The sequence below is a fragment of the Capra hircus genome, chromosome 7 (assembly GCF_001704415.2).
Source record: "Capra hircus breed San Clemente chromosome 7, ASM170441v1, whole genome shotgun sequence".
Lineage (NCBI taxonomy): Eukaryota > Metazoa > Chordata > Mammalia > Artiodactyla > Bovidae > Capra > Capra hircus.
The window spans coordinates 66,905,629-66,920,470 of record NC_030814.1 but is presented as its reverse complement, the minus strand read 5'-3'; the positions used below and the strand labels follow the sequence as shown (position 1 = coordinate 66,920,470).

Here is a 14,842-nt window from a genome sequence, read left to right as displayed (position 1 = left end):
ACATGTGCCTGGACACTGGGCTTGGCACAGAGTGTGTGCTGGAATGGGTGTGTGGATGCAGATGTGAACCTAGCTACAGCTAGCTGGACTCCCAGCTGTGAAAGCTTGTGTGGTGGCTGGGGAGTGTCTCCTGTGCAGGTATGCCCTTCATAAGAGCCTGGACACTGCTCCTGGAGCCCCTGAGTGCCCCTGTAGTTCTGGCGCCTGAAGGCGGTACCTGTGAGTGGCTGGATCTGAAGTGGGCATGAGGTCAGGGCTCAGGAATGTCTGGGGCAGCTGGGGGAGCCCAGAAGGGGTGGCCTAGACTTCAGGCCTCCAACCAGGCAGAGGCCCACCAGCTAGCCAGCCCTGCAGCCGGCCCTCACCCCCCGATCTTGGCATCCAGAGCGATGAGTGGTGGGCAGAGGATCCTCAAGGGCCTTCTGGGATGGGTTAGTGGATGGACCCGGGCCTGGAGAACTGGGTTTGCTGTGAGGTGCTGTGGCCTGCGTGCCCTGTGCCCTGGAGATCCACCCCTCCCACCTGAGGTCAGTGGGGGCCAATGGTCGGGAAGGGGTAGGGGATGAGGGTGTGAGACTCCAAAAGGGGAGGGAAGGAAGACTGGGGGAGGGGAAAAGGCTCAGATTAGGGGGTCTCCAAGAGAAGAGGTGGTTATGGGGGGAAAGGGTACAGGGGGTGCTATACACATTGCCAATGCCCCAGGTCTGGGGGCCAAGCCAGGGAGGGAGGAGGTGGCATGGTGGCCTCAGCAGTTAGCATTAGGGTTAACCTGTCCTGCTGAGTGTCCCCAGAATGTAGAATCAGGGGTGGGGATGGGAGATGGATGGAGGGAAGGCAACCCACTATACCCTGCACTGTTCCCTGGGGTCTGCACGGGGGGTTGCCAAAGGGTGGAGGGCAGCCACACAGAGGAGCAGTGGGAGGACTGGAAGGCAGGTGCCTGTGTCCAGGGTACCCATGGCATCTGTGGAGCTGGGTAGCTTCTGAGTACACATCAAAGTCTGTGTCCCCACATGTCCGTTGTGTTCAGGTATCTGCACTCCTGGGTGCATCTGGGTGTGGCTGAGTGGGGGTGAGCATCTCTGCAGTCGCTGTGTCCCTGCCAGGATCGTGCCTGGGGCATCGGTGTCTTGCCTGGGTCATTGCCGCCACGCAGGGCACCTTGGTGAATGTGCACGCGCAGAGCCCAGGAAAGCGGAAGCTGGGGGTGGGGCCTGGGACCCCACCTTCGAGCCCACTGTGCAGAGGGGCAGGCTGAGGCTGAGGCTGGGGAGGGTCAGGGGCGGGTCTGAGTCACCGCCTCCGGAGGCCTTTTCCTGTGGGGGGAAGCGCCCGCCAATGAGGGCTGGGCCTGTCACGTGAGCCTGACAGCTGAGGAGGGGGTGGCCAGCAGCAATGTGGTCCCGAGGCCACCAACACCAGGAGCTGTAGCACTGAGACCCCTGGCCTACCTCCCCCAGCCAGGCCCCCTTGGGCTTCTCGGGCCCGGCCCCGCCATGTTCTCCAGGAAGAAGAGAGAGCTCATGAAAACCCCATCTATCTCGAAAAAGAACCGGGCGGGAAGCCCCTGCCCACAGCCCTCGGGGGTGAGTGAGCCTCTAAGGGGAGCACGGAGCGGGCGGGGACCTTGGAGCGACAGCTGGGCAGCACGGGGACAGGAGAACACCCTGTGATCAGGCCCGGCAGGGCAGGGCCGGGCAGTGACATGCTGGGCCAGTGGCGGGGGGCACGAGCCAGCTACAGCCCCCACCAGGCTGGACTGCAGGGTCTTCGCAGGATGGGCTGGGATCCTCGCGTTCAGCTTACGGTAGGAGTCCTTGGGACGGCCATGCACCCTCCCACCCTGTCCAGTGCCTGCTGTGGGGTCCAGGGAGTGGTGGGGTGGGTACCAGGGTGTGAGTGCATTGGGCCTGGACTCTGTCAGGTGGGGACTCAGGGAATTTGGGGTCTCCAGGCACCGTTAGATGTGAGAGCTATAGCCAGGCTGTTAGGCAGAAGGTTTATAGGGAGCAGAGTGTGGAAGGAGACCCACGGGGACAGGCCTGGTGCAAGCCTGGGGGCATCTACAGGGCCTTTGGTGTCTGTGGGCTCAGGAGTTTGCTGGACCGTCAGAGGACAGGAACCGAGGAGGTGTCTACCAATGAGTAGGCATCTGCAGTGGCCTCTACTGAGACAGCTCAGAGACCCCAGCCCTCCCCCCTCCCTTCCCCCTTACCCCCCTCCCTCCCCTACCTCCGGAAGTGGGGTGCCCCTCCCCCACCCCGGCTGTGGTTTGGGCAGAGACGTTGTTTGTGAAAGCTCCAGGAGAGGACGTTGGGTAACAGGTGTGGGAGGGGCAAGGCACCAAATCTCAGCCCTCTGACCTGTGGCCTCTGACCTCTATGGGGTCAGGCTGAAGACCCTCCAGAGCCCCACTTCACTTCCAGGGAAACTGAGGCAGGGCTCGATGGGAGCACCTGCTTTACCAGCTCCCCCCACCCTCCCAGGAGCTGCCTAGGAGAGATGGGGCTGATGCAGTGTCCCTGGGGCCCGGCCTAGAACCACCAAGTGTGGCCTCGAATGCTAAGGCAACGGGCACTCTCAAGAGGCCCACCAGCCTGAGCCGCCATGCCAGCGCTGCTGGCTTCCCTCTGTCGGGGACCAGCACTTGGACACTGGGCCGCAGCCATCGCAGCCCACTGTCTGCAGCCAGCCCGGCCGAGGCACCCATCCAGGGACCCTGCCCAGACACCGTGGAGGACATCTCCCACCTGCTGGCTGACGTGGCCCGCTTTGCCGAGGGCCTTGAGAAACTGAAGGAGTGTGTTCTGCGTGATGGTGAGAACTGGCAGGGACACCAAGGCCTGGGTGGAGGAAGGCAGGGTCAGCCCTTAAAACCTAGGGGATCAGCACAGAGTTGGGGAAGGACTTGGGGAGGCTCAGAAGGAAGTGATTGGGAGGGCTTTGTGGAAAAAGACATTGCAGCTAGGGTTCTGACAGGTGAATAGGAGTTCAGTGGCAACTAGGAAGGAAAGGCATTGAGGTAGAGAGAATGTCATGTGCATAGAAACACAAAGTAGAGATGCATTTGAGGGAATAAGGTTCAGGTGTATGAAATGTATAAGGCTGAAGACATTGAGAATGGCAAGCAGAGGGACCCTGGGTGCTATCCTGAGGGTGCTGGGGAGCCATAGAAGGTGTCAGAGCAGAAGTGGAACAAGGTCAGATCTGCATGTTGGACTGAAGTGAATGAGAGGCAGGCTGAGGTGTGGACAGAGAGACTCAGGAGGGACGAGGGGCAGGACCGGCACGTAAGCTGCAGGAGTGAGCGGGCTGTGGATGGCAGTTCCGTTTTCTCCACGCGTCCGCTGACAGCTCAGCTTCCTGCCTGTCGAGTTATTTTCATCTGCTTCCTGTTTGTCCCTGACAGCCAAGGAGGGCACTGTGATCTCTTCTTCAGGAAACCGCAGTGCCAGGGCCATGCTAAACACCCTGGCCTGCTCCTTTCATGTGCCCATTTTACGGATGAGGAAACTGAGGCTCAGGGTAGCCCCCTGGCTCCGGCTCACCTGAGCCAGAGCCCGGGTTCAACCTCTACCTGGAGAGGGACCTCAGTTTTAAAGGCTGTAATGGGGAGCTCCTCTGCTGGCCAAGCCTCTGCTGTGGGGGTGGTGTCAGCCTGTGGGGTTATCTGGTCCTGGGGTGGAGCTGGAGAGTTTCCTGGGGAAACTCTCTAATCTCGGTTCCTTTCCGATCCTAGCGCTTCCTTGGAGGCCAGGCCTGGGCGGAGCTGAGCCTGTGGGCATTGTGCAGGAGGATGGCCAGGGCAGGGGCCCCCTTCTTTGCACCTTGGGGCAGCCCTGAGCAGAGGGAAGGGCCTGGAGTAGAGAGGATTTGGGTTTGAATGCTGGTGCTGCCCCTGCCGGCCTTGGAGACCCTGGTATTTCATCTGTGAAATGGGGCAACGACACGTCCTGCACGGATGCTGGCTGTGACCAGAGGTCCTCAGCCTACAATGGTAGTTGTGGGATAGCCAGACGGCTTTCGGCCTGGGAGGCAATAAGAGCAGGGATCCATGCGGGCAGGGTCTCCCTGCACCTCCCCACGCCATGTACCTGGGCCTGTTTCCCTGTCTGCCCTTGGCAGCCCCATCCCAAATGGAGTCACGTCTCCTCTTCTACTCGGGTCTGAGTCCTGATCCTTGAGTTTGGGGAGTCGAGAACCCCAGCCAGGGCTCGCGGGACTCCGGGGGGCGGAGCTTTCCTCGGCGGGGGCGGGGTCTTCGGACTGGCCAGAGCCGGTTTGGCTGATGAAGACCGGGTATTAAAGACCCTAGTCCGTCGTGCGCATTCACGGTCCCTGCGCTCTGACCGGTACACTATGTGTATCTGCGGGACGGTGCACCCCGCGCTGGACCAGAGGCCTGTGCGCTGCCAGGCAGGGCCCCGAGGTGAGGGAATGGGCGGGGTGTGGGGGTGCAGGCTCTGGTCAGGAGCACGTGGCGCTCTGGGCATTTGCCGGCCCACTGGGGACACAGGGCTGCCGGGCGCTTACCTTAGCCGGTGCGGAGCTGGGCATGTCTAGGCTTCGCCAGGATCCCACCTGCCCAGGTTGGGGTGCTGCGGGGACCCAGGTGGCGGAGGCCCTGGAGACACGAGGGGTGGGGGTGCCTGGGAGGAATGTCTGGGGAAGGGGCGTGGCCAGCCTCCCCGGATTCCTGAAGCTCCTTCCGGCCTTCCGAAGTTCCCCGCTGATTCAGGCGCAAATCCTGAATCCGAAGAATGTTGGGGCCAAGGACTCCATAGGGATCTCCCTGTCGGTGCTATTTAGTGGGGTCCTCAGTGCTGAAAAGGGATCAGACACCTATTTCCAGATTCCTTTTTTTTTTTTTGAGTATCACCTCCCAGGCTGAGTATCTCCCCCACCTGAGAAGCACACAGGCAGGGGAGGTACAGGCAGGCCCCTCCTGGGTGTCAGCAGACCTGCTCATTCCTTCAGCATCTACAAGTTTCTTCACTTTTGTTTCCACTACATGGTGCATGTTCTGCCTGCACACTCTACTTTTTTTCCAGTTCAGAATATCTGAGGAAGACACTTAAAGCCTCCCTCAAAGATGTAGATCTGACCTTGACCTTTCTTTGCTCTAACACCTTCCATGGCTTCCCACTGCTCTCGTGATAAAGCCAGGCAGTGTCCTTCTATCTTCAGAGCTATTGCAAATGGAAAAGCTGTGTGATCCTTGCGAAATGACTTCTCCCCTGTGTGCCTCAGTTTCCTCACCTTCTAAATGGAGGTGATAACAGGGTCTGCTTCACAGGGTGGCTGTCTGGAGAGAGATAATGGGGTGTTTTAACTTCAGTTCCCAGGCCGGCAGGGCCAGGAGAGAATTGAACAGAGCTTTGCAGCTTGGACGACAGTGGAAGGTTATTTCTAGAGGGACAGGAAAGCGTGTTCTAAGCAGGACTGTCTAGACTGACATTTGGCCTTTGTCGACCTGGCCAGCAGTCCAGAGAGAGACAGTCCACCCCACCCCACCCCCTGAGGTCACACACTGAGCCTCAGGCAGTTGCCTTCTCCCACCTCTGCCTCAGTCTCCCCACCTGGGGAGAGAAGTGTTAGGGTTAGGTGGTTTGGTGGACAGGCTTTCCCTCCCTCCCTGCTCATACCCACTCTACCTGGCAGAACTCCTTGAGGCCCGCCGGCCACTGGCCCATGAGTGCCTGGGTGAGGCCCTCCGTGTGATGCGCCAGGTCATCTCCAAGTACCCACTGCTGAACACTGTGGAGACACTCACGGCTGCTGGCACCCTCATTGCCAAAATCAAAGGTCAGCCGGCTGGGACAAGGCACAGAGGGCTTTCTGTCTGGGAGGGCTTTCTGAAGGAGGGGATGTTTGAAGTGGGTTTTGAAGGATACATAGGAGTGTGATGGACACAACAGCTCCAATGCTCCCCCTTCAATTAGTTGCACGGTTGGTCACCTCCCAAACAGATTGGGCCAACCTCTCTCATCCTTGTCTGTCCCTAGCCTTCCATTATGAGTGCAACAATGAGTCAGACAAGCGGGAGTTTGAGAAGGCCTTGGAGACCATTGCCGTCTCCTTCAGCAGCACGTGAGTGTGGGGTAGGGTTGGGGATGGGTGGGGGTGGGGAAGGGTGGAGACCCATGTGGACCCATGTGCCCCTTGACACTTGCCCCTCCACCCTGCAGTGTATCCGAGTTCCTCATGGGTGAAGTGGACAGCAGCATCCTCCTGTCAGTGCCCCCTGGGGACCCAGGCCAGGTGAGCAAGGGTGGCCTGCATATTGCTTGGGGTCAGGCTGGCAGGGTGAGTGCATGCCCCTGTTCCCTCTGAGGACCACAGCCACTCACTCTGTCCAGAGGGGCGGAGATTGTCTCTTGCAGGGTGGGCCTCAAACAGGGCCCAGCCCAGGCTGGACTCACCTGTCTCCTTCTGATATAGTCCATGGAGAACCTGTATGCACAGGGGAGTGAGAGTGCCCCCCCCAGTGGCGAGGAGTGTGATGCGGGTGAGTCTGAACCCAGCAAGTGGCAGAGGACTGAGGTGGTGGATGGGAGGAGGGGTGGGCTGGGACAGGGGAGGGCTGGGTGGGGTGGAGCCTGGGCTGAGGGGTGTCTACTCTGCAGGCTGCCTGTCCCCGGAGGACGTGGACACCCTGCTGCAGCGCTGTGAGGGGGGCGTGGACGCTGCCCTGCAGTACGCCAAGAACATGGCCAAATACATGAAGGACCTCATCGGCTACCTGGAGAAGCGGAGCGCGCTGGGTGAGAGCTGGGGCCTGCAGGGTGGGGTCTGGCTGGAGGGCCCCTCCGCCCCCCTGCCCTCACACCCCTTCCCCTGCAGAGATGGACTTTGCCAAAGGCCTGCAGAAGATCGTCCAGAACTGCAGACAGAGTGTCATGCAGGAGGTGGGGAACTTGGGGGGAGTGTGTGGGTGGGTGGGGCACCGGGCAGGGTTCCTCAGCCCTGGATGTAAGTCTCAATACCTCCAGGATGAACTGGAAGAAAGGGGTTTCCAGTCTGTACAAGGGCGGTTAAGGGAGCAGGGGGGCTCCTGGCCCACTCCCACGTGACCCTGACGCCGGCCCCACCCCACAGCCGCACATGCCCCTCCTGTCCATCTACTCACTGGCACTAGAACAGGACCTGGAGTTCGGCCACGGCCTGGTGCAGGCAGTGGGCACGCTGCTGACCCAGACCTTCTTGCAGGTAGGCTGCACCTGGGAGGGTGGGCGGAATGGAGGGTGCCCGGGGTCCCCACTCACACTTGTCTCCCCCAAGCCCCTGAATCTGCGGCGGCTCGAGCATGAGAAGCGCAGGAAGGAGATCAAGGAGTCCTGGCACCGCGCCCAGAGGAAGCTGGTACCACGGGTGGGGCATGGGGGCTGGGAGGGGCCAGGGCAGCCAGCTCGCGCATGTGCAGTCCTCTGGTACGCACCCAGATGAAGATTTCCCGAGTTTTGCTGACATCGTGCAGAGTGCCCTGTGCCCACGTGAGGCGGGTCCTGCCTCCAAGTTGCTTCAGGCTCCTGACCTCCAGGCTGTGGCAGGAAAGGCCCTGGCCCTGGCCCTGGGGCCCCCCTCAGTGTCAGAGTTCGCTGTCACAGGGGAACACTGTGGCTGCCAGGAGCAGGTCTGGGGTAGACCAAACGGGCTCATCCAGGTCTGGTGGATGCTCCAGGTTCTTCCTCCAGGTTACTTTTCTCACCTCTTTTTGGGCAGTTCCAAAGGCACTAGTATCTTTTGTGTTGCTTTTTAGATGTGTTAACAGGGTCGGTGGTGAAACCAGCTCCAGTTAGTGGAGTCCTGTGGCTCTGTCTAGCATGTCTGGCAAATGCCCCTCTCCCCAACTTTTGCACACCTGATGACAGCTTGCCAAGTACCCCATTCTGCTTCTGAGCTTTTAAATACACCTTCACATTCAGGGACTTGCCCCGTCTCAGTCCACGTGAAACCCCTCCTGCCTTTTTCTTAGCTAGGCATTCTCAGCTACAGAGCCACATGGCGTATTTCAGTACATCCCTATTGATGGAGTTTAGTTGTGGTTGAGCTGTTGCTGTTTCAAACATCACTGCTGTGATGAGCTTTTGCCCCTGTTACTCAGACCTGTGACCTAGCATTCATCTCAGATCAGTGCCCAAAAGATAATGGCTGGGTCATAGGGGATGAGAGGGAGGCTGACCTCCAGAGCCACAACCAAGTTCTTCCTCTTCTATGAGCTCTCAGTTCATATCCTTTGTTCACCTTGGACTGGACAGTAGCCTGTTTCCTATTGACTTCCCACAGCTTTCTACCTATTAGAGAACCCAGCTTTGGATGATATGTGTTACAGACTCCTTCACCCCCAGTTTATTGTTTTGATTTTTGATTTAACCCGTTGGCCTGTTTTCCCAGTTGAAACCCATGATCGTTAGTAGTAGTCTTTCCTTTTATGATTTCTTGGTTCTGTGTCACATATGGAAAGGCCTTCCCTGTGCTATGTTTACTTAAACAAATTCTTCCATGGTTTCTACTAGTACTCATATGAATTCTTATATGTTTGAGCTTCTGATGGTGTAGGCTGGAAGGTGTGGCCCGCAGAAGGCTCACTGGGTTTTAACTGAGTCCTCTTTGAGGGTGCCTCACTTCCTGTCTGGGCGACCTCACTGGTCTCGCCTGTAAGAAGGGAAGTGAAAGAGACAAAAGCGCAAGTCACTGTGGTGGGCGTGGGTGTAGGTGTCAAGAGGATGATGTCGTCGGTGTCTCCTTCAGAGCTTAGCTGTGCCTTACCCTTCCCCAGCTGTAAAATAGGCAGGCCAGATGCTGGCTCCAGGGTCCCACTATGGGTGTCACCTCCTGCTTTTCCACCATCAGTCCCATTTGTTTCACTGGCCACAGGATCTGTGCACAAGAGGTGTGGGTGGTAGAGGTCTCTAATGTGTATTTGACTGACCGGGGTCATCTGCTCACTGCCATACCCACAGCAAGAGGCAGAGTCCAATCTCCGCAAGGCCAAGCAGGGCTACATGCAACGCTGCGAGGACCATGACAAGGCCCGCTTCCTGGTGGCCAAGGCGGAGGAGGAGCAAGCCAGCATTGGGCCCGGTGCAGGGGGTGCAGCCTCCAAGACCCTGGATAAGCGTCGTCGCCTGGAGGAGGAGGCCAAGAACAAGGTGAGGGCCGGTGATGGAGGGCAAGGCCCATGGTGACAGATCCTCATGCCCTGTACAGAACTGCCCACCTCTGGTCCCTTGTCCAGGCTCTGCCTCCTGGCAGGAATGCCTTCCCATCCTTTTGTACCTAGTTGATTTCTTTGTGGGACCTGAAGATGCCCTGAGGGCTGAACCCTGGATTAATGCTTCCCTGGGCAACCGCCCACCTCCTGCCCCCACCCCAGGCAGAGGAAGCAATGGCTACATACCGTACATGCGTGGCCGATGCTAAAACACAGAAGCAGGAGCTGGAGGATACCAAGGTGACGGCACTACGGCAGATCCAGGAGGTCATCCGGCAGAGCGACCAGACCATCAAGTCGGTACGCACTGGGGCTCCCCTGGAGAGCCGGGTGGAGCACCTACCTGTCAGGTGCCAGGACCGCTAGCGCTCACCTCCCGCCCGTCCACAGGCCACCATCTCCTATTACCAGATGATGCACACGCAGACGGCCCCACTGCCCGTGCACTTCCACATGCTGTATGAGAGCAGCAAGCTGTACGACCCAGGACAGCAGTATGCTTCCCACGTGCGCCAGCTGCAGCGCGGCGAGGAGCCTGATGTGCACTACGACTTCGAGCCCCACGTGCCCGCCAGTGCCTGGTACACTACCTTCTGTGCATGCCCAGGGAGCCAGACTCCCTGCTTGAAATGAAGGCGGGGGCAGGGAGCCCTTGTGACCCCCATCACGGCCCCTCCTTTTGGCTGTTGGTCCCACCAGGTCCCCAGTCCTGCGTACTCGGAAAAGCAGCTTCAATGTCAGCGATGCTGTGGGGGCAGAGGCTGCCAGTAGCCCCCCGGAGGACGGTGGGCCCAGCGAGGGAGAGATTGCCAAGGAGCGCAGGAGTGAGTGCCAAGAGGGGGTGGACGTGGCCCCCTTGGAGCCCCCCTCAGACCTTCACTGGGGATACCTCTTTCACAGGTGGGCGGGGCCACCAGGTACACAAGTCATGGCCCATCTCCATCTCGGATTCAGAGGCCAGTCTGGACCCCAGCCCTGGCTCAGGTGAAGGGGCCTGCTGGGTCAGTGGGAGATGGAACGCTGCGACCCATCCCAGGCTTCAGTGGGCTCATTGTGCAGTGGGCAGCAGGGGTGGGGGTGCAGGGGGAGTCTCTGACACCCTGTTTCCTGCTCAGAGGACTTTAAGAAGTTCGAGCGTATGTCTTCCTGTGGCACCATGTTGTCCAACGAGGAGCTGGCCGACCAGGAGGGCAGTGCAGGGGCGTCAGCCTTTGATCAGGGTGAGGGAGCCTCTGAAGGGGCAGTGGGGGAAGGAGGGATTTGGAGACTCTCTGTGGGTCTGGCCCTTACCTCCCTTGGTGACACTGACCACCTTCCCCCTTCCCCACCAGCTGACCTCAATGGCATGACTCCAGAGCTGCCTGTGGCCATGCCCAGCGGGCCCTTCCGCCACGTGGGGTTGTCCAAGGCGGCCCGGACCCACCGGCTTCGGAAGCTCCGCACGCCGGCCAAGTGCCGGGAATGCAACAGCTACGTGTACTTCCAGGGCGCTGAGTGTGAGGAGGTGAGTGGTCCCAGCCGGGTCCAGGGGAGCCAGGCACCTGGATGTGCATCCCATGTGGGGAGAGAGCACCTGTGGTCTGGAGGTGGGGCCAGAGCAGTGGGAGGAGCCCAGGCTGAAGGGTGAAAACCATTTCAGAAGCTGCACTGTGGCGGGGAGTCAGGGGTGGGGTAGGGTGGGGTGTGTGTGTGTGTGTGTGTGTGTGTGTGTGTGTGTGTGCGCGCGCGCGCGCGCATGCGTGCACTGAGATGAGGCAGGAGATGTAGCCAGGGGTGTCTGAGCTGGACCTGAGCCAGGAAGGGCTGCTCACACTGCCCACCCCCAGTGCTGCCTGGCCTGCCACAAGAAGTGCCTGGAGACCTTGGCCATCCAGTGCGGCCACAAGAAGCTGCAGGGCCATCTGCAGCTCTTTGGCCAGGACTTCAGCCATGCTGCCCGCAGCACCCCCGACGGCGTGCCCTTCATCATCAAGAAGTGCATCTTTGAGATCGAGCAGCGGGCGCTGCGCACCAAGGTGACCACCGCCACCATAGCGGCGGGGACTCCAGCCAAGGGACTGCACAGGGAGGGAGAGGCATGGGCCCTTGCTAACTGCAGGCTTCCACAGGGCATCTACCGGGTCAATGGGGTGAAGACACGTGTAGAGAAGCTATGCCAGGCCTTCGAGAACGGCAAGGAGCTGGTGGAATTGTCGCAAGCGTCGCCCCACGACATCAGCAATGTCCTCAAACTCTATCTGCGCCAGGTGAGATAGATGGTGACAAGGCAGAGCAATTCCTAGGCTGTACAGGGAGCCTGCTGGGGGCATGACCAGAGCTAGGAAGGGGCGTGGTTGCTAAGCTGGGGCGTGGTCAGTATTGAGTGGATGGGACCTGTACCTAGAGGCGGGGCTGCTGTCAAGGGCGGGGCCAGTGCCGGACTGGCAGTCTGTGGGCCAGTCCTACTGACCCTCCACACCTGACCTGCCACCCTGCAGCTGCCTGAGCCGCTCATTTCCTTCCGCCTCTACCACGAGCTTGTGGGGATGGCCAAAGACAGTCTGAAGGCCGAGGCCGAGGCCAAGGCAGCATCTCGGGGTCGGCCGGATGCCACAGAGAGCGAGGCTGCGGCCATGGCCATGGCAGGCCGGTTGCGGGAACTCCTACGGGACCTGCCTCGGGAGAACTGGGCCACACTGCGGTACCTGATGCGGCACCTTCGCAGGTGAGGGCCGAGTTGGCCAGGGTCAAGGGTGGCGGGGTCCTGGGAGCTGCTCACACCTGCCCCTGCACCCTACAACCCGCCAGGATCGTGGAGGTGGAACAGGACAACAAGATGACACCAGGGAACCTGGGCATTGTGTTTGGGCCCACGCTGCTGCGGCCCCGGCCCACTGAGGCCACCGTGTCCCTTTCCTCGCTGGTGGACTACCCCCACCAGGCCTGCATCGTGGAGACCCTCATCACCCACTTCAGCCTGGTCTTCGAGGAGGAGCCCGAAGAGGCCCCAGGGGGCCAGGTGAGGGCTGCCCACTCTGGACAAGGGATGCAGGGCTCTGAGCATGGTGGGGGCTAGGAACCTTGCTCGCCTATGGGGGGACTAGACAGGGAGCTCTGCTGGGAGATGTTTGGCTTGGACAGGGCTGTCCGGGGCATTCAAGGCACATTTTAAGCAAAGAACTGGGTGAAGTGTGGGTTCAGATCTGTGGATGGAACCTGCACTTGACCAGCCATCCTGGCCCCTCTGGTTTCCCACTTCTGCCCCCGCTGTAGCCTGTCCTTGTGTCCTGGCTCCCACACAGTTCAGCTGTGTCCAACCTGCTGCTCTCTTTGGTAGAGGGTCTTATTTCCAGGCAGCATTGGGTCCCACACTCAGTCCCCACTGCACATCTTTAACTCCTCATCAGCTGCCTTTAGGGGAGGCAGGCTGTGGAGGGGACATGCCTGGTTGTAGCGTCAGGACAGTGGCTCCAGTGCTGGTGTCCACAGGGACTCAGCCCCCTTTGCATGAGCTCAGCCTGTCCAGACACGGGATGGGGGCTGAGGGCCCTCATATGCTCAGCTGCAGCGGGTGTTAATGGTATTTAGGGTTTTTACTTGGTTAACTTATAAGAGAGTAAATGGAACGTGGCATGGCCAGAACCGTGGTGCTTCCCTGACCTTTCTTCTGCTTCTGCAGGATGGGGTATCCAGCCAGCGACCCGAGGTGGTGGTCCAGGCACCGTACCTGGGAGGCAGCGGGGGTGCGGCCTTTCCCTTGACAGAGGAGGCTGAGGACGGGGGCCTTGGTGAGTGGGGTGGCCCTGGAGGTGCTGGGCAGATGGTGGGTGATGTAGTGGGTCCATGGCAAGGGCTGCAGACTGAACCGTTTCCCCGGACACAAGTGTCACCTGTCTTTAATCCGTTACAAACCCTTGCAGAGAGATACCCTTTCAAGGTGTTTTGCCAGGTCCAAGCAACAGGCACCCAGAAATGGAAACAACCCCAAGTGTCTTGAGACCCTGCACCTGATTTGAGAGGGTTCTGAGCAGGCAGACAGGCCTGCTGGGGGGGTGGGGGAGCCTCTTGGTGTCACCAGAGGCGGATGCTCAGTGGTTCCACCCCCAGCTCACAGGCTGTCCATCTGTCCCTCTGTATCTCTTTCCCTTTCCCTTGGACTTTTCAGAACCCCACGTCACCTCCAACGACTCCGACTCAGAGCTGGAGGAGGCCTCAGACCTGCAGTCCCCAGCAGGTGGGGCTGCACTGCACCGGCTCAGTTTTCTGGAGAGGCAGGGCGGCGATGCAGGCACAGAGGGCAGTCAGGGCAGCCGCAGTGGCAGCGAAGAGCAGCTGGGCGCCACAGCCGGGGAGTACGGGCCTGGGGCCTGGGAGGCCCCTGGGGAGGAGTCAGCCCAGAGGCTCTCCGAGTACAACACCAACCAGTGCAACAACACCAGCCAGTGCACCACCACCAGCCAGTACAACGCCACCAACCGGTGCAACAATGTGGCTGCAGCTTGGCTGCCAGCTGTGAGGCTGCGTGGTGGGCGGCTGGTAGGGGGCAACAGCTGCAAGAGGCAGCCGGAGTTTGTGTAGCTGGGGTAGCGGGCAGGTCCTGCCCCTGTGGACACGTCACTGAGAGGCCTCTCCTTCCGGCCACAGCGGCCAAGGCATTACTGATCCGCCTTCCCAGAAGCTTCTGCCTGCGCTACTCTGCATACCCGCTCTCAGACTTGCTGTGATGGAGGACCCTGCCCACCCTGAGCCAGGCCGAAGAGGTCACAGGGCACCTGGGAGGAGGGCTGGACGCCTTGTGGACAGTGGGCCGGCTGGCCTCAAGACAACCTGGTTTTTACAGAAGAGCGGGTTTGGACACTGGTGTTAGAATACAGGAAGTTCCCACAGTGGAGTTTTCTGTCATGTACTTTCCTTTTGCTTACAATAAAGTCTTCAACCTGAGCCTGCCTCTGGCAGCAGTGGCCTGAGCAATGATTCCAGCTCCTTGCTGGGCCTGGGGAGGCAGGGGAAGCTGTGAATAGAAATTCCACCACATGGCAGGGCAACCCCATAGGGCCCAGGTAGCCATGGGGACATAGACACAAGGCACCACTTCCCTGCACTCCTGGCTCAGAAAACCTGTGTGGACTGAAGAGCCTCAGGGAGACAGTAGCCACTGTCCAAGACAGCATAGCCAGCAAGAGGCGAGGCTCTGCCTCCATCCCTACAGGTTTATCCTGGCGGGCCGGGGATGGCTAAGCAGAGACCCAACTACTCACAAGATGAATGACATGGATTCACACCCCATCACAGTAGAACCTGCTAGGTCTCCCTTTCTGACAGGACAGCCCCCCAAAAACGGCAGTCCTCCCCAAGCTTAGGTAAGACCATCTGTGGTGGTCAGAGCTCTGCCCCTGCCTAAGCTTCCTAAGAGCCCAGAAGGCGGCCTGCAGTTTGGCAAACAAAGATAAAAGCCCAGGGCATACCCTCTGGTTGCATGTGACTTGTGGCCACTTCTGCCCTGTGGGGTAGCAGAGTTGAGTAACTGTAGCAGGGCCAAGACACTCACCCTCTGGCCTTTATAGAATAAGTTTGCTGACCCCTAAGTTTTTAAAACAGAATGAGTGAATAGATCTATGAACACTTCCAGGTGCTCCGCAGGGCAGAGGG

The 14,842-nt window shown here is 59.6% G+C and overlaps 1 protein-coding gene across 4 annotated transcripts; it reads left to right on the top strand.

Annotated features, from left to right (window-relative positions):
• Positions 38–14,142, top strand: ARHGAP45 (Rho GTPase activating protein 45). Of its 4 annotated transcripts, none has more exons than XM_018050479.1 (23): positions 38–527; positions 2,487–2,817; positions 5,662–5,805; positions 6,006–6,090; positions 6,189–6,261; positions 6,442–6,508; positions 6,627–6,764; positions 6,844–6,908; positions 7,099–7,209; positions 7,282–7,362; positions 8,964–9,152; positions 9,377–9,514; positions 9,605–9,795; positions 9,914–10,038; positions 10,115–10,198; positions 10,330–10,434; positions 10,546–10,718; positions 11,041–11,229; positions 11,323–11,460; positions 11,692–11,918; positions 12,002–12,212; positions 12,873–12,981; positions 13,359–14,142. In XM_018050479.1, exons 1-23 carry the CDS (start codon positions 264–266, stop codon positions 13,769–13,771), a joined length of 3,651 nt encoding a protein of 1,216 aa, XP_017905968.1. In that variant the 5' UTR covers positions 38–263; the 3' UTR covers positions 13,772–14,142. The 4 variants fall into 4 exon arrangements, with proteins under 4 accessions (XP_017905968.1, XP_017905965.1, XP_017905966.1 ...); XM_018050476.1 differs by lacking the exon at positions 38–527 and adding an exon at positions 798–1,807; XM_018050477.1 differs by lacking the exon at positions 38–527 and adding an exon at positions 803–1,586.

Bases quoted from the DNA above. Each gene is read 5' to 3' on its own strand.
- ARHGAP45 (XM_018050479.1), top strand. From the start codon at position 264: ATGTCTGGGGCAGCTGGGGGAGCCCAGAAGGGGTGGCCTAGACTTCAG. The intron at 6,091-6,188 runs GTGAGTGTGGGG...TCCACCCTGCAG, and splicing joins GCCGTCTCCTTCAGCAGCAC to TGTATCCGAGTTCCTCATGG. The intron at 11,461-11,691 runs GTGAGATAGATG...GCCACCCTGCAG, and splicing joins TCAAACTCTATCTGCGCCAG to CTGCCTGAGCCGCTCATTTC.